The sequence below is a fragment of the Labeo rohita genome, chromosome 25, assembly GCF_022985175.1.
Source record: "Labeo rohita strain BAU-BD-2019 chromosome 25, IGBB_LRoh.1.0, whole genome shotgun sequence".
Taxonomy (NCBI): Eukaryota; Metazoa; Chordata; class Actinopteri; order Cypriniformes; family Cyprinidae; genus Labeo; species Labeo rohita.
Window position 1 is genome coordinate 13,859,455 of NC_066893.1, and position 26,134 is coordinate 13,885,588.

Below are 26,134 nucleotides of genomic sequence, written 5' to 3' on the forward strand. Positions count from 1 at the left end.
CCTTTTTCTTGTTTCTTACGTCTCAGTTATTGATTATATTGAAAATTACCTCAGAGGACTATCTATTAATATGTTGTAATATTACAGTGCTCGTCTTGTTACTAGACTGATTGTTTTATACATTGGACTAAAAAAAAAAAAGTTAAAATAGTACAAACAGATGGCTTCATCTAAAGCATATCCCACTGATTAACAACATCAGAGCTGTCTTTATAGGTTTTTAAGTTTTAATTATAAATCAGTTTCCCTGTTAAGAAAAAAAAATTGGCACCAATCATTAAAGTAAACTTACCGGCGCTACTTTTTTGTCTCTCAAATCACACCATGCACTCGCTTTTTTCCATACATTTTTTTTTTCCAACTTTCTCTTGTTTCTTACATCTCAGTTATTGATTATATTGAAAATTACCTCAGAGGACTCTCTATTAATATGTTGTAATAGTGCAGTGTTCGACTAGACTGATTGTTTTATACACTGGACTATTTTTGTTTGTGGAAGCTTTATTATAATACAAGTTAAAAACGATGAATTACATCAGTAAGGTAAGCTTTAATGCATTTAAAGTTTAAACACTCCCAAATTAATATTAATATTTCTTTCTTTAACTATCTGAGGACCGAATCTTAAGTGTTTTTCCTGAGGAAATCTGCTGTTATTGTTGACAGATGTTTGAACCCAGAACATATATTTTTTTAAATATATACATATATATTTAAAATAATACAAACAGATGGCTTCAACTAAAGCATACACCACTGATTAACAATATCAGAGCTCACCAAAGGTCCATTTTTATAGGTTTTTGAGTTTTAATCCTAAATCAATTTCCCCTTGAAGAAAAAAAAAAAATAGTAACGCTCATTAAACTAAACGTACCGGCGCTTCCTTTGACTCTCAAATCACACCGCGCACTCGCTTTTTTCCATACTTTTTTTCCATTTTTTTTTCTTGTTTCTTACGTCTTAGTTATTGATTATATTGAAAACTGCCTCAGAGGACTCATTATTATTATGTCGTTATATTACAGTGTTGTCTTGTTACTAGACTGATTGTTTTGTACGCTGGACTATTTTTATTAGCGGAAGCTTTAGGAAATACAAGTTTAAAAAAAACGAATTATATCAGTATGTAAGCTTTAATGCTTTTAAGTTTAAACACTACTAAATTAATATTAATATTTATTTCTTTAACCACATGAGGGCCAAATCTTCAGTGTTTTTCCTGAGGAAATCTTACATTGTCTATATTGTCGACAGATGTTTGAACACAGAACAGTCAATTTTTTTTTTTTTTAATTAAAAAAAAAAAAAGTTAAAATAGTACAAACAGATGGCTCCATCTAAAGCATATCCCACTGATTAACAACATCGGAGCTCACAGAATGTCTGTCTTTATAGGTTTGTAAGTTTTAATTATAAATCAGTTTCCCTGTTAAAAAAAAAATGGCACCACTCATTAAAGTAAACTTACCGGCGCTACTTTTTTGTCTCTCAAATCACACCATGCACTCGCTTTTTTCCATACATTTTTTTTTTCAACTTTTTCTTGTTTCTTACATCTCAGTTATTGATTATATTGAAAACTACCTCAAAGGACTCTGTATTAATATGCTGAAAGTTTTAACACTCTGAAATTAATATTAATATTTAATATCTTTAAACATCTGTGGGCCAAATCTTAAGTGTTTTTCCTGAGGAAATCTGCTGTGCTACTGTCGAAAGATATTCGAACCCACAGTCGATTTTTTTTTTTTTTAATTTAAAAAATAAATAAAATAAAACAAACAGATGGCTTCATTTAAAGCATATCCCACTGATTAACAACATCAGAGCTCACAAAAATCTGTCTTTATAGGTTTATACGTTTTAATTCTAAATCAGTTTCCCTCTGAAGAAAATAAAAGGCAAGGCTCATTAAAGAAAACTTACCGGCACTACTTTTGCGTCTTACAAATCACACAGCGCATTCGCTTTTTTCCAAACATTTTTCCATCTTTTTGTCGTTTCTTACGTCTCAGTTATTGATTGTATTGACAATTACCTCAAATGATCATTATTATGTGGTTATATTACAGTGTTCGTCTTGTTACTAGACTGATTGTTTTATTCATTGGACTATTTTTGTTTGCGGAAGCTTTAGCATAATTCAAAAACATGAATTATATCATTAACGTAAGCGTTAACGCTTTTAAAGTTTAAACACTCCGAAATTAATATTAATATTTCTTCCTTTAACCATATGAGAGCAGAATCTTGTGTTTTTTTCTGAGTAAATCTGTGGTGTTACTTGTCACAGACGTCTGAACCCAGAACAGTCCTTTGAACAGTTTCTCCTCCTCTCCTTTTACACTTACATTACCTCATACTAATTGAGCGTCCACAGCAACCCACACCGCTTCCAAAATCTTCTGGCAGGAGATAAAGTGGTTGTTAGCCTCTTAGTCTCTTAGCACCGGCCGATGACACACTTCTTAATACGCCAGCTCACCGTCTCGGAGTACTGGCCTCCTGGTTGCTATGACGATGTCTTTTATATTACCAGCAGGAGCGATTTTAGGGCAGAGAGGTGGGAGCAAATTATGATATTGTCTTTTCAATTTGATTAATCCTCTCGGTAACCTGTCAGAATTTATATCGCGCATAAATTGCGAAATAAATTATGCAGCTACTATGCAATTCAAACTAGGCTAAGCGAATATGCGCAATATCATTCACTTCAAAGACCCAAGTCTGTATAATATTTCATTTTTCCACTCCACCGGGTCCCTGTGGGAAAACATCCGCTGGACATTTGGCATATTTGTCCCCACATGAATGAAAATGAGCTACCAGAGCACAGTATGACTTCATCTGTAGCTCGCAGGTTGCCTGTGATGACTCGCTGTGTTCACTCACACACGGGAACGCGGGCGCGTTCGCAGTCACTCATTCAGTTGAAGTCAATAAGCGGATGAGAATCCGTCACTATAGCAACACAGCAGCACAGCTGAGGGCAAAGCATGAGTCATCATTATTGTTTTGCATCACACTCTTTGAGACTCTCACACCACAGATTGAATTTCAAAACCTCAATTAGGTCGGAGAGAACAACAAATCGTGCCAGGTATAAGTCACAGTGGTTTGGTACACTTTGAAGCTGCGCCTTTCATTCATAAAAATACCACAAAGACATTTTAAAGCAATTTTATTAAGTAATACACGTCTCTAAAATTAAATATACTTTAAACTTTACAGAGTAAACAACAGCAGATTGCAAACAGCTGAACATTCTTGAAAAGGTCTATTGCAGCTCATTCTTAAAGGAGTAGTTCACTTCCAGAACCAAGAACCAAAAACCAAGATGTTCATGTCTTTCTTTCTTCAGTCGTAAAGAAATTATGTTTTTTGAGGAAAACATTTCAGGATTTTTTTCATATACTGGACTTCAATGGTGCCCCAATATTGGACGTCCAAAATTTGTTTGAAATGCAGCTTCAAAGGGTCTTATCTAGTGAAACGATTGATTATTTTCTTAAAAATAAACAAACAACAAATTACAATTTATATACTTTTTAACCTCAAACACTCGTCTTGTCTCGCCTGAACTGTTTTTCTGGTCATGACAGTTAGGGTATGTCTAAAAACTCCCATCTCATTTTCTCCTCCTTTAAAATCGCCCTACATCACTGTTTTACCTCTTTTTTTTTTTTTGGTAAAGGGTGTTTGATCTTTGCATGTTAACTTTGTAAACAATGGGTCGGTACTTCTGCAGCGACGTAGGATGCTTTTAAAGTTAGAGGAGAAAATGAGATTGGAGTTTTTTGAGCGTTTGAGGTTAAAAGGTATATAAATTATTTTTTTTGGAAAATAACCAATCGTTTCACTAGTTAAGACCCTTCCTCGTCAGCTTAGAGCCCTTTAAAGCTGCATTTAAACTGCATTTTGGATGTTCAAAATCAAAGTCCAGTACATGGAGAAAAATCCTAAATGTTTTCCTCAAAAAACATAATTTCTTTACTCTTGAAAGAAAGACATGAACATTTTGGATGACAAGGGGTTGAGAACAATATCTGTAAATTCTTGTTCTGGAAGTGAACTGATCCTTTAAGTCGATAGGTCACCCAAAAAATACAAATTCTGTTTACTCAGTTTCAAGTTGTTCCAAACCTGTATGAGTTTCATTCGTTGAACACACAATTAAATATTTGGAAGAATGTGGGTAACCAAACATTTGACGGCAGCCATTCGCTTCCATAGTTTGGAAAAAAAAAATACTATTCAAAGGGATAGTTCAACCAAAAATGAAAATTCTGTCATTAATTTCTCACCCTTGTGTTGTTCCAAACCTGTAAGACCTTCGTTCAACTTCGGATCAAAAATGAAGATGTTTTTATTGAAATCTGAGAGCTTTTTGACCCTGCATAAACATGCAACTGACATGTTCAAGGCTCAAAAAGTTTGTAAAGACATTGTTAAAATGGGTTCAAACATACTTTTACAAAGCTACAAGAATATGTTATGTGCTTAAAGAAAACAAAAATAACATTATTTAACAAAGGTTGAACCACTAATGTCACATGGACTATTTTAATGATGTTTTGAGCCTTGAATGTGTCAGTTGAGTTGCTGTCTATGCAGGGTCAGAAATCTCTCAGATTTCAACAAAAATATCTTAATTTGTGTTCTGAAAATAAACGAAAGTCTAACGGGCATGGAACAGCATGAGAGTGAATAATTAAAGACAGAATTTTCATTTTGGGGTGAACTAACAGTCAGCTGTGTGGTTACCCACATTCTCCAAAATATCTTGTGTGTTTAACAGATAAAAATAAACCCATACGAGTTTGGAACAACATGAGGGTGAGTAAATTATAACCGAATATTCATTTTGGAGTGCACTATTGCTTTAATCAATCATTCTCAAACAATACATTTTGCATTTCATATAACAATAAAAATACAGCATTTTCATTTAAATCTAAAAAGAAATCATGTGATCAAAAAAGAAATCAAACATCTAAAAAAAAAAAAATCATAAAATAATTCTAATATACACAAACTGAAAAAAAATAGTGGTAAAATTAAAATTAGGCAACTGGATCTGAATGATTTTTTTTTTTTGGTGGTCTTATTGGTCTATGTGCTTCTTTGAGTATTCGAGTTGCATTACTCTTTAGGGTGACAAAGGAAGATGCACAGACAATTACTATTGTCTGTGATGTCTCTGTCTCTCTGCCACTGATTCTGGGATCATAATTACCATCTTACTCCACCGGAGCTCAGAAGTACAGCGGAAGAGCTAATTACTGGTTTCAGAGCTGTATTTGCTGACAGATCAAACTATCAGCTGAATCTCAGCCAAAGAGGCTCTGTATTGTTTAGGCAGAAGTGCAGATTGTATAATATTAGCAGCTTCCAAGTCGATACTAGGACCGTATCAATCTTAACCTCAATTCTTTAAACAGATACTGTAAAATTGATTTAAGAGCAAAAATGTCTTTAAGATGTCTACTCGCTGTTGAATCTGAAGTTGGATGAGGGCTCTGCTACAGATGGAGACGAAGGACCGGCACTGGATACGGTACTGGGAGGGCTGCTGGCATCTGCACACACAAACACACACAGAGTTAAAGCTCCTTGTCTTTCAAGAATTCTTTAACTATTTATTTGGTCAGTAAAAATAGGAATAGTGTTAAATATTGTTGTGATTTAAAACAACGGTTTTCTATTTTCATATATTGTTAAATCCAATTTATTCCTGTGATGCAAAGCTGAATTTTCAGGATTATTACTCCAGTCTTCAGTGTCACATGATCCTTCAGAAATCATTCTAATATGCTAATTTTGTTCTTAAGAAACATTATTATATCACACAGTTGTGCTGCTTAATATTGTTGTGGAAACACTGGCAAAACTGGCTCAACCAGTGGTGTGATTTTGGATGGGGCATCACTAACTGAGTAACCAATGACAGGCGTTTATCATTTGCACAATTCCAATTTGTACCGCTTACACAGTCAATCGCAGCACTTGAGATTAATCTTTAAAACATAATAAAGTTAGCCAAAACAGAACTTGTTGGCAGATTATTAGTATTTGATTCATGAATCATTTTACATGACCGCATTTATATAACGGACATCCTGCTGTATTGTCCTACATAAAGAGCCTCACTGAACTTATGTTACATAACCAAAAACAGCACAATTACACTATTAATATGAAAGAGAGTTTTGTCTTCCAGCATGTTCCTGGCCCCACTTTTTCAAACAATATTATAGTAAATGGGTTGCAAAGAGGCAGACAACACTGTGACTAACGCAACCTAGATTTTACTGAAAGCTGCTTCTAAAGCCACAGACTGAACATAAATCACTAAACTCTCCGGGGAAACTGCACAGCATTAAAAGCCAACAGTAATCATCTAAATGGTGGAGCTAAAAACTAGAATGAACCTAACTAAATTTTGCACCAAATATGAGGTTTCATGTCTTGTCCAGTAAGAGTGAACATTTAAAGCGCCCTCAAAAAAAAAACAAAAAAACATGCATTAAGAACTGGGGGGTGAAAACTTTTTGAATTTGAAAATCAGGCTAAATTTAACTTATTTTGTCTTCTGGGAAACATGTAAGTATCTTCCGTAGCCTCTGAAGAAAAATATGACATTTAGGCAAAATAAGAAAAATGTAAAGAAAAATCTCCATTCCGTTCAAACGTTTTCACTCCCTGGCTCTTACTTGAAGGAGAAGTCCACTTCCAGAACAATAATTCACAAATAATTTACTCCCCACCTTGTCATCCAAAATGTTCATGTCTTTCTGTCTTCAGTCGTAAAGAAATTATGGTTTTTGAGGAAAACATTTCAGGATTTTTCTCCATATAATGGACTTCATTGATGCCCCCCGATTTTGAACTTCCAAAATGTAGTTTAAATGCAGCTTCAAAGGGCTCTAAATGATCCCAGCCGAGGAAGAAGGGTCTTATCTAGCGAAACAATGTCATTTTTTCCATATACAAATAAAATTTTGTATACTTTTTAAGCACAAAAGTTCATGTAGCACAGGCTCTGGGATGTGTGTTCACGATGCTACGTACTATTGAATTAAGTTGAAAGAAGGTCATGCAGAACATAGGTGGAACTACAGACCCAGTGTTTACAAAGCGAAAGCGCAAAGACTAAGAAAGTGCAAGTAAGTTTGTTAACGCTGTTTACAAACAAAAAGGTACAACAATGTCCTCCTCTCAAGTTGTAGGAGAAAATAAGATGGAGTTTTTCGCCATATTCAATACACAGACGATGAACTTACACGTGATTCATAGTAGTGATGGGAAGTTCGGATCATTTTACCGACTCGGACCTTTGAGTCTCGTTCAGCAAAATTAATGAATCTTTTTTGAGTCATGTCGTTCATTTTAGCAAAATATAATTCAAATGTTACTTCCCTAACACATCCCTTACACAAAAGTTGATCACACTACAAACAAGACAAAACTATAATGCTATAAGAAACAGAAAAGATTAATTCAGTGTTTACTTGGGTCTTTAGTCTATGATTTGCTCACCTCACCTCTTATCTGACAAGTTTTTGGGTTTGAGTCGTTCGTTCATCACGTGACATCCCCATAAGATGAACGAACGACTCAAAAAACCTGAAGACTCGAAACACGTGAACTAATTCCAGTACAAAACCTAACAGGATGTGACTCGTTCTTCCCGAGTCACATTAAAGATTTGTTCAAAACGAAAGAATTGTTCAAGAACGACCCATCACTAATTCGTAGCATCAACATACAATGTATTGTTGGCTATTGCTACAAATAGCCAAAATAGTTGGCCACAAATAGTTGGCTATTGCTACCTGTGCTACTTATGAATGGTTTTGTTGTCCAGGGTCACATATATCATGGTAAAGTGAAGTATACTCACTCCAGAGAGACTGTGCAGTTGGTTGGTTCCGGACTGGGGTTGATATCGGCGTCTCCTGATTATCAACATCAATGGATGGCTGGGAGTGTGTCTCAAACATGGCAGACAGGGCTAAAGAGAAAAAAAAAAAAAAATATATATATATATATATATATATATATATATATATATATATATATATATATATATATATATATATATATATATATATATATATATATATATATATACACACACACACACACACACACGATATCTGAGAGCTGTCTGACCCTGCATAGACAGCAACTGAAATGATCAAACGACCCAGAAAGGTGGTAAGAACATTGTTAAAACGTGTCATGGTACAGTCACAAATGCACATCGGAGACTGACACGGAAGAGAAGAAATTGTTGAATAAAGTTATTTTTGTTTTCTTTGAGCGCAAAAAGTTTTCTCGTAGCTTCATAACATTGCGGTTGAACCACTGATGTCACATGGAATATTTTAATGATGAACATGTCAGTTTCTGTCTATGCAGGGTCAGAAAGCTTTTGGATTTCAATTAAAATATCTTAATTTGTGTTCCAAAGATGAAAGTCTTACAGGTTTGGAACGACATGAGGGTGAGTAATTAATGACAGAATTTTAATTTTTGGGCAAACTATCCCTTTAAGTGGTTAATAGCGATACATCAGCATTTAGTGTCAGTTCAGTGTTAATAATTCTAATTTGATGCAAATCTGATCAACATCCTCATAAATTTGATTACATGACAATCAAGTGTAATAATGAATGTACAAGTATCCGTCCACTTACATTTGAGCCTCTTGAATTGGGTCTCACTCCCGTTCTTGCACAACGTTGTGAGGAACTCATCTACCTGCTTGAGGGACAGCGAGTTGTGCAGTGTCTCCAGTGGATAGATGGACGGCACCAAGGAGCAACCTTCAAACCCTGCATCAACACATGGTTTAAAACACAAAGTCTTTCAGTGGCAGCCATCATTACAGAAATCCCATGAAAAGTCTTTGATCTCTTGTACATTAAACACACAACATGAAGCCAACCTCTTGTGACCAACAAGCACTGTATGGCCACCTCCCAACACCGTTTAGACACTAGGTATGCAGAATTGTGTTTAGCACCCTAAAATCTCAAAGATGCACCATGACGCTACTGAAATTGCATTGTACCACGTTGGCTTGTGACACAGTAGCATCTTTGCAATTAATTTGATGAAAATGAGCAAGTTCTAGATCTTTGGTCCACTAACAAAGTGTTTCGCATCTTGTTTGCAAGGCATTATCAGTTTAACGCCAAGAGAATTAGGGCGGACTGCTGCAGACTAATAAACCAATTAGGAGCTTTACATGTTTAACTAACCAATAAAAAGATTAGAGAAACTGTCATTTGAAAAAACAAGTGGAGAAACACACTTTAATGTCCCTAGTATATTGAAATGGATTTAATTACTTCTTCGTTTGCTAATGTGTTTAGGTTAGCAGTAATGGAACTAAATGATGAGAGAGAAGAATGTGTAAATGGAAGTGGTGCACTCTCCCAGTTTAATTATGAGGAAAAAAGCTAACTTCGTTACTCAAAGGCAGTTTAATTCAGCACTTTATATGAAAGATTTGCATATTGTTATAAAGCTTTCTTTATCTCTTAAGCGGGGCGCACTGTAGTTCTAGTTATCTGTCCTTTACAACAGTTGGTAATCAGATTGAACTATATGACCTCACGTATCTTGAGAACTTCTGCAAGCAGGTCGTTCAGTTAGTGAGGAGAGTCTGTGAACGAATTAGATTTATGAACAAATCATTTTGTGTTTCATGACTGCAATAACAGCATACAGTACAGTTTGGGTGACGTTATTCACATAACACAGAATAAAAATGTACAATTAATGTACTCACCCACTTGTCATCCAAGATGTTCATGTCTTTCTTTCTTCAGCCGTAAAGAAATTCTGTTTTTTGAGGAAAACATTTCAGGATTTTTCTCCATATAATGGACGGATATGGTGCCCCGATTTTAAACTTCCAAAATGCAGTTTAAATGCGGCTTCAAACGATCCCAAATGCGGTTGTAAACGATCCTAGCTGAGAAGGGTCTTATCTAGCAAAACGATCGGTTATTTTCATTTAAAAAATACAATTTAAATACTTTTTAATCTTAAACACTTGTCTTGTCTTTCTCTCCCTGTACTCTGTGTATTCTGGTTCAAGACAGTTAGGGTATGTCAAAAAACTCCAATCATATTTTCTCTCTCAACTTCAAAAAGCATTTCAAAATCATCCCACATCGCTGCAGAAGTACCAACCCAGTCTATGCAAAGGGAACATGCAGATCAAACACCCTTAATAAAAGAGGTAAAACAGTGATTTAGGATGATTTTGAAGTTGAAGGAAAACATGAGATGGGAATTTTTCGATATACCCTAACTGTCATAAACCAGAAAAAAACAGTTCAGGGAGAGTAAGACAGGATGAGCATTTGACCTTAAAAAGTATATAAATTGTATTATTTTTATGAAAATAACCAATTGTTTTACTAGATAAGACCGTTCTTCCTTGGCTGGGATTGTTTAGAGCCCTTTGAAGCTGCGTTTAATCTGCATTTTGGAAGTTCAAACTTGGGGCACCATAGAAGTCATGGAGAGATTTTCCACAAAAAACATAATATCTTTACGACTGAAGAAAGAAAGACATGAACATCTTGGATGACAAGGGGTGAGTACATTATCTGTCAATTTTTGTTCTGGAAGTGGACTTCTTTAACTCTACTCAAATAAAGTGTGCCAAGCCGCTTTGTTTTGCATGGCAAATCTAGTCATGCAGTTTGTACACACCATATGGCAACATCTACACACAATATATATTTAAAAAAAAAAAAAAAAAAAAAAAAAAAGTTAAATCCAGACCAACAAGAAGACAATGATTCACTGATAACTTACTACAAAGTGTTTTCATGCCATTTTAAGCCTTATTTTGACGTAACAAAGTGGTTATATCTAAATATGTATAAGTTGTTTGTTTACTTTTTTACGTTTACTTCCCATACCGGTATTATATTGTTTATTCAGACTGATTTGCAAACGTGGAACGCCCACAAACACAAGAGGAGGGATTTATCGCATGAACCAATCACAGCTGAACTGTGACTTTCCCCCATTCATTCTTAATTACCCCTCACCAAACTCACCGCACAGACCACTTAGGTGGTCTGTTGAAACTCAATGGGCTCAGAGAAGGCGAGAGAGACGTGGACTTCTGTTGTAACTTTACCTGCTGGCGTTGCTGTTAGACAAAGTTTCTTTAAAAACAAACAAGTGATTTATACACTTTATAATGTTAGATTTGTAATATTGGTATCGTTTCATTTTGCACTACAATTTTTTTTCTCATCCTATATTTTGAGGAGACAATGCCTCCCTTGCCTCCTTGGAGAAAACAACCCTCAGGTAATTAGATGGATTAATAAACAAAATTTTATATTAAACATCATTATGAAATAAAATTTGTTTTTTACAGATTCATAAAAGCAATATGCCACTTGGGTCACAGATTTGATCGTTACATTAATTTCACCATGGTTAATGGGGTATTAGGGCACAAAGCATGAGAACACTTAATAATGGTGGGAAAATACAGTTGAAGTCAAAAGTTCTGCAAAATTATAATTATTTTACCAAAAGAAGAGGGATCATACAAAATGCATGTTATTTTTTTATTTAGTACTGACCTGAATAAGACGTTTCACATAAAAGACGTTTACATATAGTCCACAAGAGAAAATAATAGCTGAATTTATAAAAATGACCCAGTTTAAAAGTTTACATACACTTGATTCTTAATACTGTGTTGTTTCCTGAATGATCCACAGCTGTTTTTTTGTTTTTTGTTTAGGGATAGTTGTTCATGAGTCCCTTGTTTGTCCTGAACAGTTAAACTGCCCACTGTTCTTCAGAAAAATCCTTTAGGTTCCACAGATTATTTGGTTTTTCATCATTTCTGTGTATTTGAACCCTTTCCAACAATGACAGTATGATTTTGAGATCCATCTTTTCAGACTGAGGACAACTGAGAGACTCATAAACAACTATGACAGAAGATTCAAACCCTCACTGATGCTTCAGAAGTAAAAACAATGCATTAAGAGCCCAGGGTGTAAACTTTTAAACGGAATGAGGATGTGTACATTTTTCTTATTTTGCCTAAATATCATTTTTTTCATTTAATAATGCTCTTCAGAAGCTACAGAAGATAGTTGCATGTTCCCCAGAAGACAAAATAAGTTAAATTTACCCTGACCTTCAAATACAAAATTTTTTTGGATGTGCGTTTTTTCCTTCTGAGGCATCAGTGAGCGTTTGAACCTTCTGTAATAGTTGCATACAAGTCCCTCAGTTGTCGGCAGTGTGAAAAGATAGACCTCAAAATCATACAGTCAGGGTTCAAATACACAAAAATGCTGAAAAACCAAAGAATTTGTGGGACCTGAAGGATTTTTCTGAAGAACAGCAGGCAGTTTAACTGTTCAGGACAAACAAGGGACTCATAAACAACTATCACTAAACAAAAAAAAAAAAAAAAAAAAAAAAACACAGCTGTGGATCATTCAGGTAACAACACAGTATTAAGAATCAAGTGTATGTAAACTTTTGAACAGGGTCATTTTTATAAAATCAACTATTATTTTCCCTTTGTGGACTATATGTAAACATTTTTTATGTGAAATATCTTATTCAGGTCAGTACTAAATAAAAAAATAACATGCATTTTGTGTGATTCCTCTTAATTTGGTAAAATAATTAACATTTTGCAGATTCTGCAAGGTGTATGTAAACTTTTGACCTCAACTGTAAATGTAACTACAGGCCTCTTGAGCCTAATTGTCATTTTTCTGCCTTGGAAAATGGTAAAATTTCAAACAATCAAGTGACTCAAGTAATATACATATAAAAAGCTGCAAGAGCATTATACTTACTCTATACAGACGTCAACATAAACAAGCTGTCTTCACATTCACCAAGCCATATGTACAGGCATGCGTTAAGAAAAGAGGAAGAGAGGTTATGAAATGTTATACAGCAGAAAGAAAGGCCACAGAGTGAAGAAAAGCAAGAAGTCAGATAAAACAGCAGAGCGGATACTGTAACACTTTGACATAAGATGAAGCATCACACACTTTGTTGCACATATACATCAAAAATGAGATAATAAGACAAAGCAAGGGAAGGACTGAGCGAGTGACAAGGGGGCTGACCAGAGAGGCATTCTGGGGGTTTCTGGCCAGCACGGAGCAGGCGGAGGTGGTAGGAGCAGTGGTGTAGGTGGTGGAGAAGAGCAGGGTGAACAGAGAGCTCAGCTAACAGCTCATCTAAGAGCTCTACGGAAGAGAGAGAATGATGAAAGGAGGACAAAAAGGACTGAATGGATGCAAGAGGAGAAAATTAGCAACAGAGAAGCATAACAAACATCCAGGGAAAGGAATTCCGGGAAGACAGAGGAAAAGAAATGGTAGTGAACGGCTGTTGATATTTTGAAGTCCACTAAAGTGCATTCATCCATCATAACTAGTACTCCACACAGCTCTGGTGGGTTAAAAAAGGCATTCTGAAGTGAACTGATGCATGTGTAAGAACAATATCCATATTTAAACTTTATAAAATGTCTAAAATCACTTTATTAACCCTTTGGAGCCATGTGGAGTACTTTTCATGATGGATAGATGCACTTTATTGGAGTTGAAAATCTCAACAGCCATTCACTGCCATAAAATCATAAAATAAACACATAAAATATATAAAATTTATATAAATATAAATAAAATCATAAAATGTCACAGTTGTTTTTGTTTGTTAATTGATTAGTTAATTATTAAGGATGGGGAGTCAGATTCATAGGCAGAATAATTCAAACCCACTGAGCATCAGAAGGAAAACAGTAACAGGAGGAAGAGGAGGGTGAGTAGGAGGACAGGAGGGAGAGGGATGAGGTAAGCAAAGATGTGGCAGAGATGGAGGAGGGATGGTGTGGGCCGTAGGGAAGAGAAATCGTCGGGATTCAGGAGGGAACTAAACACTGCAGGTTGAGGGGGAACAAAGGGATGACAGAGATGGAGGAGGAGGAGGAGGAGGAGGAGGAGGAGAGGCCACTGCAGCACACAGCAATAAGGATCCACTGCTTCAACCCCTGCTGAGATGTTTTTGCCAGAGTGACTCAGCAACATACAATTAATGAGCTCAAATTAATGTTTTTTGTTTTGTCAGGACCTACAACTATTTTGAGAGTGCAATTAGAGTCCCTATAAGCAGCAAACTCTCCAAACAGAGCATAAAGACTGAGCAAAGCACTTTGCATTATCAACAAATGTTCAGTTTATGCTATATATATATATATATATGAATTAAACATTTGAATAGATTAGGTTTCACAGGCATGCAAACACTCCTGTTTAAGTTTCATAACATAGTGAGTCATTCATACAAAGTCAGCTGTGACAAGCAGTAATAATCTAGCACTGAAGCAATTTTTTCATGCGCATCTGTTATACGCAACACATTTTTAAAGAGCATACTTATAATACCACATAAAGTAGGGCTGTCAAACGATTAACCGCGATTAATCGCATCCAAAATAAAAGTTTATGTTTACATACTATACTGTATGTGTGTACTGTGTTTATTTTTTTTATGTACATTATCATTACACACACATTTATATATTAAGGAAAAACATGTTTGATTTATATATAAAATATTTATGTGAGATCTAAATTTTAGGGCTGGGCAACGATTAATCATGATTAATCACAATTAATCGCATCAAAAATAAAAGTTTATGATAACACACTATATTATATGTGTGTGTACTGTGCATATTTTTTATGTACATATAAATACACACACATACATGTATGTGTTAAATAAAAATATGTTAGAATTATATACAAAATATTTACATTTACATATAATCTAAATTATATACAAACTAGCGCTGGGCAAAGATTAATCATGATTAATCGCATCAAAAATAAGAGTTTATGACAACATACTATACTATATGTGTGTGTACTGTGTATATTTATTAAGCGTATGTAAATACACACACATTCATGTATATAATCAAAGAAAAATATGATAGATTTATATATGAAATATTTACATTTATATACATCTAAATTATATACAAACTAGTGCTGGGCAACGATTAATCATGATTAATCGCAAATAATCACATCCAAAATAAAAGCTTTTATGTACATAATATATAATACAATAGATGTAATATGATACATAATATCCAAAATAAAAGGTTATGTTTACATACTATGTGTGTGTACTCTGTATATTTATTATGTATATATAAATACACACACGCATGTATATATTTAAGAAAAATGTTAGATTTGTATGCAAAATATTTATATATAATCTAAATTTTATACAAATTAGTGCTGAGCAATGATTATTCGTGATTAATCGCAATTAATTGCATCCAAAAGAAAAGCTATTAAGTACATAATATATAATATAATATTCAACAAATGCAATATAATACAGAATATCCAAAATTAGAGGTTATGTTTACATACTATGTGGGTGTACTGTGTATTTATTATGTATACACACACAGATACATATATGTATATATTAAAAAATAATTATATTAGATTTATATAAAAAATATTTTTGTTTATGTACGTTTATTTTGGATGCAAGTAACTGCGATTAATCATTTGATAGTTCTATTAAGCACCCAAAAAAACGTATTTTGGATGCGATTAATCATGATTAATCGTGGCCCAGCGCTAATACAAATACAAATATATACATATAAATATTCACAGTACACACACACATACAGTATGTAAACAAACTTTGATTTGGATGACAATTAACCCGATTAATTGTCTGACAGACCTAGATGTATCAAAGCAGGCCAAAAAAAAAAAAAAAAAAAAGATAATAATTAAAATTATTATTACTACAACTAAATTACTAAATAACTAAATAATTAATAATAATTAAATAATAAAAATAATTAAATAAACAATAATTACTAAATTACTTAAGTTACAAAATTAATTTAATACCAGACATCAGAAGTGCAGCATGCTACCGATGTATAACTGCAATAATTGATCATAATTATACAAACAGTAATTAAATAAAATTACAAAATTAATAATAAATAATTGATATCAACTGTGCAAAATGCTACTGATGTCAAATTACTACAATTAATAATAATTATAAAACAGTAAGTACATAAATGCTAAAATTAATAATAAATAAAATAAGACATGGTACTGATTTTAAATTAAAATAATTAATAATAACTACAAAAATTAATAAATAAAATTACTAACATCAACAGGGCAAAAGAGATCATTTGATATTTAAAAAGATAATTAAAAATTTAATTTTGCTTTATTTTCCAATAAAATAGCAGGCTGCAACTGATTGTGTTTAACTTTTATTAACTTGATCTGTACTGTACTTTTCCCCTCCTTAAGATTTTAGGATTTGTGGCTTAAATGTGCTGGCCTGACATTTTTCTCACTTTAAATCGGATTTGGAAATGGTTTTTCAACAGTAGGTCAACAAGTTCAACTGCATCATTATTAAAGCCTGCAATTCTACTATAAATTATCACAGCGTAAAACCTGGCCCTGATGCACTGCTAATGCCATTTCAGTGGAAAAAGAGATAGGGAATCTTCCTCTGTCTTGACAAATCTGCTTAATAGCTGGAAAAATGACACATGTTGATAGAAAACACATGTTTAGCCTGTCTGAAGGGTTTTTAGACTCGTGGCAGAAATGAGTGTCCCTCAAGCAGTGTTGAACTGTCAAACGAAATAAGCAGAGTTTGATCATTACAACACTTCACTGCGATACTGCATGGAGAAAAACACTTCAACCTCAACGAAAGCCGTCTGAACTCGAATCCCTACTGAGACGCCCACATTCGAAAAAGCCTGAACATTTGCATCATTTTATAAGGGTTCAGTCCCTCAGCAACAGACTAGCTTCATGAGCAAACCTGTGAATGTAATATAATGATCATCTTAACCGTCTCTCAGAAGTCTAAAAACGTAAGACCAAAAACAGTCAAACACTGAGGAAATACTAAATGAAGCTTTGACACTTAAATTTCAGTTTCTTCTTGACAAGACAAACAATAAGAAAGAATCAATAAGATCATGCAAATATAATGCCCTGCATACATACATACATACATTTGTTAAACTGAAAAACACAATTTTCAAAAATTTCTTTACAATTAAGATAATCAATCAGGTGAAAACAAATGTTAACCCTTATCCCATTAGCATCTATGACCATCATGCAAAGTGCAAACTGCACAATATTACAGTAAATCTATTTGAAAGCTGTAAAGAAAATTGTACATGTATTTTTTTGTTGTATTATTTTTTATTAAAAAAAAAAAAAAAATATATATATATATATATCCTGAAAAAATGACACATTTACTTGAGAAGCAAAAGTGCATCTAATATTAAAATGTTTTTTTTAAACATTAAATAAAACGACTGTAGTATTACTTTAGTATCACTGAGATACTATTACAGTTTTTATTATTTTGAATCAAAATAATCTCGATTTTTATTTTACTTTTAGTTCAAGTTTTAGTAATTTTGTTGTGTTTTTAGCCATTTTAGCAGTTTCTGTTTATAAACACTTTTTTATTTAAGTTTTAGTTGTAGTTATTCCAGTAAATCATATTAAAATAAAACACCATGGCAACTATCTAAAATAAAAAGCTTTTTTTAATATTTTATTTTATTCCAAGCAACGACTTTGTTTTTATGGTTTTAACTCTTGTTACAGTTTAAGTTTTAGTTAACTATAATAACCTAGGGCCCTATGAAATCTGGGATTTTTTTTCCCCCAAAACCGATTTTATTTTTTCCCAAATTCCGTTTTTACCATTTTAATTTTTCTAGACTCTAGAAAAATAATAATCTAAAAAACATGTCTAAATAATTGAAATCATGAAATGTACACAATTTAACAGCAATTTAAAAGTCCAACAAAAATAACATTTTTAAGTCCCTATGAAATACATTTTATTTTTTCTCAAATTCACTTTTTTTTTTTCTCAAATTCTGTGTTTTCCATTAATTTTCTGGATTCTATTTCAATGGCTTCATTAAATTTTAATAAAATCAAAAGCATCTCTAATTTACTGATTTTATTTAAAAATATATATATATTATTTTATTTCATTTATTTTTTCAGAAATATTGTGTATTTACATATTTCTGGAAAATATTTCTTACAAAAAGCAATGTTTTAATAATTTTATTACAAGTAGTAGTAGTAGTATTACATTGAGAAAAATATTTCTGTTACAGTTTCTTCAAGTTAAACTTTTATTTTGATTTTTGGCTGTTGAGAAGATCTTTCTGTTTGTATTCGATATGACGATGGTTTTTCTCAAAAGAAACGGTAAAATGCTCATAAAATGATCAGTATGTGTGTAGTCAACGAAATAGGGACACAAAGAATATGAAGGATTCATAATAAATTGTATTTTTGGGGAATAATATTTGAAGAGTTTGGTTCCAAAGTGCGAGTTCCTGCCAAAATCAGTATTGTATCTGGTCTGTATTGAAAAGTCCATTTTTAATTTTACACAAAATGTGATATCCGCCGCGTTATTCTGTCATGTTTTCTCCCTCTCTTTCCAAACCACGACAAACGCCAGTGTCCCTTCTCTGCAGAAGGCATTACATCCGCTCAACCAATCACAGCGCACCATTCCACGCATTGTAAACAGTAAAGGCTGCGCTCTGAACACACCCCGCATCCTAGTTTTCCTCATCTACTTTGTACTTTGTGATCAACAAACAAACAAAAAAAAAAAAGAATAATTTTGACGGCATTGATAAACCTGTGGTGTTGTCTGCAGTGGGGAAGAAACATAAACCACCGAAATCTAATCATTTAAGTGAGGAGAATAAAAAGATGAGGCACTCATTTTATTGCATATGCATGATTTATTGCATTTTGAAAATGGACAGGGCTCTGTCCGACTGACCCGATCAGCATATTTATGTTTCCGCTGAGGGGAGCTTCAAAGGTTTCTAAGTGTTGAGTAATGTATCACAGCCAAATCTGACAAATCTATTCATAAACAGTGTAGAGAGATTGTAAATAAGAGATACACTGTGCAGTGTAGAAAGCTTTATTGATTATAATGGAACTTTGTGAGATTGCAATGAACTAAGATGAGTGACAGCAGTTAATGATTTTTAAGGGAGTTTGTAAATGAGATATCGATTTAATTCATATTTAGTGATTTAATTGTCTGACTATAACACTTTTGCCTGATTTCATCGTCAAAAATAGTTTGAAACAAGTCATTACTGAGCCTCTTCACATCTCCATTCAAACATTTATGCGTTTCATTTATGAATGAACGTACGTTTTTAAACGAATCTAGTGAGTCAATGATTCAATTTCTCCATTCATAAAGAGAGTCACTTGTTTTATTTCTGGATGAATCAGCCATTCAAATGAATCAAATGAATGAATGATTCAGCAATTAAATCAATGACTTACCGCCAACTGCTGATCATTTTAGTTTAGTATCGTTTCAGTTATTTAAATCATTTAATATTTCTATATTCAAAATTTTAGATTTAAAACATGAATTTATGAATTTGATTGCACTCACGCCATCTCTGAGCCTCATTAAACATATGAAAATAGCCACTTTTGTGTTCTTCTGTGCCACGTCTGTAGTACAAATTAATTTTGTTAATACTGATTTAATTTGATTGGTAGCTTATTCTTATTCTACTTGTTCTTAATCTGTTGTATTATTTACAAAATTTAAAAAGCTTAAAAACATATATATATATATATATATATATATAAAAAAAAAAACTGACTTAAAAGATACTTTTATAAAGTTAGAAAAATGCCATTACAAAGGTAAAAACAAAATCCCCCTTTAATTCAGTAATTCACAAATGTTAACTCGTACTGGAAAGGCTAATTTTTAATCCGATTTTTTGATTATTGATTAGAAGGTGCTCCTAAAAAGAAAAGTAAATGTAGAGCCCTGATGGATTTATTGCATTTTGGGAAAAAAATTAACTGTTTTTATAATAAATTCTTTAAAATCAAAATCTAGATTTGAATTTTTAAAAGTTATTCGAACCTAAAGATGCTATGTGAAAGTTTGTCACTTTATTGGTAGAGAAAACACATTTTTACTCAAATAAATCAAAATGGATTTATAGCGTTTGGGAACCAAACTCTTCATTTACAGACACAGGTCAAGTTTTCCGCATCACGAAAATCATAGGGCCCTAATAACCCTAAAAAGAAAAATAAACTTAAATTCTCTAAAAAGTCTTAATATCAGTTTTCTTCTCAAATAAATGTGTTCTTCTGACATTTCAATGTATACTCTTTAAAACAAAGGTGCTTCAAAAGGTTCTTCAAACGATGCCATAGAAGAACCATTTTTGCTTCCACAAAGAACCATTCAGTCAAAGGTTCTTTAAAGAATCTCTTTCTTACCTTTTTATAATCGGAAGAACCTTATTTGCCACAAAGAACCTTTTGAGAGACAGAAAGATTCTTCAGATGTTAAAGGTTCTTTATGGAACCATATAGACAAAAAGGTTCTTCTACGGCATCGTGAAGCACCTTTATTTTTAAGAGTGTAGATAAAGACTAATTTTTGCAAAGACATCTATTTTGAGGCATTTAAAGTAATGCATATGATCATTAAAGCAGTAATGGTGGTGGAAGGGTTAACCATTTCTAAATCAAGTGGATCAACATAAAAGGCGTTCACACATTTTTCCACACAAACAGCAATATATCAAGAGAGATATATTCGGTACACAACCCATGCATCTATCCAATCAGAAGGAGGAATGAATTAAGATGGGTGTGTCTTGTGAATCGAAATAAAAAAGGTGAAGAAAAGCCTTCCTGATTTATGAAATTATTTACACAAACGGTGCTAAATTACGAAGACTAGCAGCAGAAGGCATGCAGAAGAGTGTAAACAAAAAATAAAAAACACGGATTCAAAAACTCCAAACATACCGTTAGTCGGATGCCTGGCATATGACACAGAAAATCTCTTTACTGCCGGCATAGAGAGCAGCTCTGAGGAGATAAAAGAGGCATTCGGCATTACTCGTGTCATTGTGCCCCTTGTGAGCTTTCGCTTTGACTCAAAACGACCCGCATTTTTAATCCTCCCACCATCATGCAATCATTTCTGTTCCTAATAACGCAATAAATATCAAGCAGGTAGAAGTAACAGTGCGGCCACATGTTACCCTTGAAAGAGGAGATTGAGAAACAACAGATGTCACAACAAACTACCCAGAATTCTCTGTGCTACAGCATCCTTTTGGATGCAGCATGACATGGCAGTATTTTGGGTGCCGTTTCAAAAGTCTTATAGAAGGTAATCCTCCATATCTCAGAGACACAGCAACACCCTGTGGACAAAACTGTTAATGCTCCTTAGGAGAGAGAAGTGTTTATTACAATTAGTGTTCTTAATAATAATAAAAATAAATATAATAACACAATCAAATTAAAAATTCAAATAATGTATTTGATACTGACAGAGGTGGAGAAAATGCTTTCGTTTTCACTGTATGTTGGAAACTAAAGGGCAGTTTTTAATAAATGTTTTAAAAATAACCATTATATCACTCAATGAGTCTTTAGAGATTGTGGTAAAAGCAATAATTTGTGTTGCCATGGATATTATCCATCACAAACCAATTGCCAGAAGTGCTGCGGGATACTAAAATGTTTCCCTCCTGCATAAAATAGCTTGCAAATTTGTGCAATTATTGAACAAACGTTTGTTTACATGCATATGCAGCATGCAAATAAGCAGTTTGGAGGTAGCAAAGGTGACAAACGATTAGTTATAACATTCGGTCACTGTGGAAACCTCATTTTCCTATGAGAGACACTGATAAACAGCTAAACGCAAATGGTTTAGGAACATCTCCTGTTTATTTGGGATGTCTGAAGGCTAGACTAAAATTTCGAGTACATATTCAATGAAGTAAGCTGAAAAACAGCCACTAGGATATAGCAAATAGTGTACAAGAAGATAATATTGAATGCTTATCAACTTTTTTTGCACTGATTAATTCACACCACAATAAATATTTACTGGTGATTTACTCACCCCATGTCAATCATGATATTCATTTTTTTCTTTCTGTAGTTGAAAAGACATTTTTTGAGGAAAACATTCCAGGATTTTTCTCCATATAGTGGACTTCAATGGGGATCAATGGGTTGAAGGTCCAAATTTCAGTTTCAATGTAGCTTCAAAGGGCTCTACATGATCCCAGTTGAGGAATAAGGAACTTATTTAGTGAAATGATCATTACATTTTGGAAAAAGATTAACGTTTTTATACTTTTTAACCAAAAATGCTCATCTTGCAGTAGCTGGACCTCGCGCATTATGTAATCACGCTACAAAGGTCACATGACATAGTCGGAAGTACCGACCCAGTGTTTACAAAGCCAATGTGCGAAGAAAGTAAAAACGCCCTTTACAAAAAAAGGCTAAACAATGATGATGGTTGATTTTGAGGTTGGAGGAGAAAATGAAATTGAGTACACAGATGATGAACTAAAAGGGCGTGACCTTTCCAACATGATTATTTAATGCATGAAGTTATGGATCCGAATCACAGAGCGCAAGACAAGCATATTCTTTTTTTTTTTGGAAACGACCAATCGTTTTGCCAGATAACACCCTTGTTCCTTGGCTGGGATTGTTTAGAGCCCTTTGAAGCTGTGTTGAAACTGCAATTTGATTTGGGTGAGTAAATAATCAGGAAATTTTTATTTTGGAAGTGAACTAAATCTTTTAGTTAAATGGGAATATCTTTACAATATTCAGAAGAATTGTTTGCTGGGACGTTTGTGATGATCTTCAGGTCAGCCTGGTAAGATAACCCTATGTGTGTGTGTGTGTGTGTGTGTGTGTGTGTGTGTGTGTGTTTGGGACATACCGGCTTTAGAAGGCCGACTCTTGAGCGAGGAGGGCTTTTTGCGGGGATCTCGTGCTAGGTCTCTCAAGTTGGGGAAGGAGGCACTGAAGAGGCCCGCACACTGGGCACCTGCGTGTGGGGGGGGAGGGACACCGTGGGGCGAAGCGGGTGGGGAGGGGAGGGGGGCGATGATTAGTAGTGGTTAGTTTTCAAGTGAATGTGCAAGTGAACATGCAGCTTCTCATCCAAACTTAAAAGGATAGTTCACCCAAAAGTAAAATGAACTGTTCTAAAATTATTTATATATTTATATATTTATATATATATAATCCTCCTAGATCCAGAACAAAAATTAAACTGTCACAAATGTTTTCCTATGCATTTGATTACGCACAGGTGAGTACACAGAAGCTACAGCGATCTTTTTTGGGGGGGAAACAAATTATGGAAATTAAATACTTTTATTTAGCAAGGATGCTTTATATTGATCAAAAGTGATGATAAAGACATTTATAATGTTACAAAAGATTTCCATTTCAGATAAATGCTGTTCTTCTGAACTTTCTATTCAAAGAAACCTGACAAAATTCTACTCAGCTGTTTTAATAATAATAATACTAATAATAACTTTTTGAGCAGTAAATTTGAATATTAGAATGTTTTCTGAAGGATCATATGACTAGAGTAACGATTCTAAAAATTCAGCTTAATAAATTACATTTTAACACATATTCAAAAAGAAAACTGTTATTTTAAATTTTTCAAAATTTTACTCTTTTTGCTGTACTTTGGATAAAAAAAAAATACAGGCTTGGTGAGCAGAAAAGTCTTCTTTAAAAAAACAAAAATTTCATAAAAAGACTTTTGCAGCATTTTAGTGTTTATTTTTAGTTTTAGATCTTTTTATTTTAAATTTACAATTAAATTTTAAAATTGAAATTATATAACTATATTAATTTAATAATAAATATAATATGTAAATAAATATTACATTTTTATATTAAATATGTTATTAGAACTGTATTTATTGTATTTATGCATTTATTATATGTTATTTGAACTTACGTATTACATATTATATACATATATTATTTATAATTCATAAAAAAGTTTAAATATTTACCCTAAAATAACTACTAGGCTAACTGTGGAATGTGCTCTGTTTTATAATTCTTTTATTTTTCTTTTCTTTCCACTATTATCAAATTATCAAGATTATTATTGAATTAAGTACTTTGTTGAAAACTGTACACAAGTTTTTCAGAACCATATTAAACCAGAACGAACACAGATAACTTTGCACAAGCTTTTTAAAATAGATTTTTATAAAAGTTTGTCTTCTTGGACACTCTTATTTGTCATTGACCAATTTTTGACATTTATTTTTGGCTAAACTATTCTTTTACGCTCAATTCCAGGGACATAGAAAACTTTTTTTTTAATATACAAAACCTAGTTAAACTGCTGGTCTTCTGCTGGTAACATAATTACATTCACAGAGAAACACAAATGTAATTTGAGTTCTGTGGCTCTAAAGAACAAAAAAAAAGCCACTAGAGGGCAGTAATTAAAAAAAAAAAAAACACTTGATTTACAGCTCAATGCCACATGCAACATGCACTTAGTTAAAAAAAAAAATAGTGATCTGTAAATCATGCTATAATGTTTTAGTAAGGTGCAAATAACATTAGCCACAATCTCTAAACTTTACGCAACGCAGAGGCTACGAAACATTGTGCATTGTCGCCTCATAAATGTTCTTTGGAAATGGAAATAGTATAGACAAGAATAGCAGCTGCCAGCAGCCATATTTAGACCACTACTGGCAGCATGGACACATTTCCGACGCTCTGAGTATGGCATGATTTAAATAAGCTCGAGCAGGGTCCTTGAACTGTCTCATTGGCGCTAAACAGAAACGGGCATTTAACGGTCAATGGGGACAGAACACTTAAGAGAAGTTGAGAGGTTTTTCCAATGAGACCGATGACAGGAGAGATCTGCTACGTAGAAACAACACAAGTGAAATGTAATTCCCACCTAGCCCGCTGGGTTTGATCTCAGGTGACTGACGAGAAGTCGACGGGAAGATACGATACGCCAGTCCTCGAGAAGAAGTGCTGCTCTCTGAAAGAGCCTGCAGAGAGATGAAAATGAAGTCAAAAAACAGACATATACACAAAACACTAATATCTTTCTATGTAAATTCAACTTATTCAGGGGTTTTAAAAATGTTTTGATGCTAATAACCCACAAATATAACAATCCCTCTGTGAGGGACTATTTTATGTGTATCTTTATATTTTATATTATTTGGCACTGAAGAAACATTCTTGAAAACAGCTGATCAATTTCAGGATTCTTCAAGTAGTAAGATAAAAATAATAGCTTTTATTTAAAACTGATTTTTTTTTTAACATTATAAATGTCTTAACTATCACTTTTTAACGATTTAAGGCATCTTTGCTTAACAAAAGTATTAAGCAAATACAATATTACAGAGCTCAAACATTTGAAACCGTTTTTGCATTACTAAAGTACTAAAAATAAATACTAAAATACTAAAGTTTTATAATAAATATTTTTGTAATTAAATATAATTAAATACCAAAATAAATAAATCGTAATTTTGTATTTTATACTGTCTTTATGACAAATTGTTAAAATATTGTCCAAAACATTTAAAATACTAAAAGTACAAAAATACTAAAAATAAATATAAAAATACTAAAGACTTATGATATACATGTTTGTAATTAAATATAATTAAATACCAAAATAAAATAAACAAACTGTATTTATTTATTTTATTTTTTTTTTACAATATATTATTGTATTTTATACTGTTGTTAAGGCAAATTGTTAAAATATGATCTAAAACATTTAATCATTTTAAACAATTAAAATACTAAAGTACTAAAATACTACAAATAAACATTAAAATACTAAAGATTTATGACAAAAAAAATGTGTAATAAAAAATAATTAAAAAAAAATAAATTGCATTTCTGTATTTATTTTTACAGTATATAATTCTATACTATACTGTCATCAGTGCATATTGTTAAAATATTATCCAAAATATGGAATCATTTTAAACATTTAAAATACTAAAAAATTAAAACTAAAATAATAAAGATTTATGATGAATATTTTTGTAATTAAAATTTAATTAAAAAAGAAAATAAATTAAATAAATTAATAATTA

At 32.8% G+C, this 26,134-nt stretch overlaps 1 protein-coding gene and 1 long non-coding RNA gene across 6 annotated transcripts in view; both read right to left on the reverse strand.

Moving 5' to 3' along the window:
• LOC127157103 (uncharacterized) overlaps nucleotides 1-2,483 on the reverse strand; it is a 78,144-nt gene extending 75,661 nt beyond the window's left edge. For both annotated transcript variants that reach the window (XR_007825827.1, XR_007825826.1), the window contains exon 1: nucleotides 2,360-2,483. This is a non-coding gene — a long non-coding RNA (uncharacterized LOC127157103). The remainder of the gene's footprint in view (nucleotides 1-2,359) is intronic.
• A 1,185-nt stretch (nucleotides 2,484-3,668) lies between these two features.
• The window catches only part of ppip5k1b (diphosphoinositol pentakisphosphate kinase 1b), a 64,948-nt gene continuing 42,482 nt past the window's right edge, over nucleotides 3,669-26,134 (reverse strand). For 2 of the 4 annotated variants that reach the window (XM_051099186.1, XM_051099185.1), the window contains 6 exons: nucleotides 24,967-25,063; nucleotides 22,948-23,055; nucleotides 20,994-21,056; nucleotides 8,706-8,843; nucleotides 7,907-8,017; nucleotides 3,669-5,582 (listed from right to left, as the gene is read on the reverse strand). In XM_051099186.1, coding sequence (XP_050955143.1) covers nucleotides 5,488-5,582; nucleotides 7,907-8,017; nucleotides 8,706-8,843; nucleotides 20,994-21,056; nucleotides 22,948-23,055; nucleotides 24,967-25,063 — 612 coding nt within the window. In that variant the 3' untranslated portion in view covers nucleotides 3,669-5,487. The remainder of the gene's footprint in view (nucleotides 5,583-7,906; nucleotides 8,018-8,705; nucleotides 8,844-20,993; nucleotides 21,057-22,947; nucleotides 23,056-24,966; nucleotides 25,064-26,134) is intronic. The other 2 variants (XM_051099187.1, XM_051099188.1) reach the window with 2 other exon arrangements.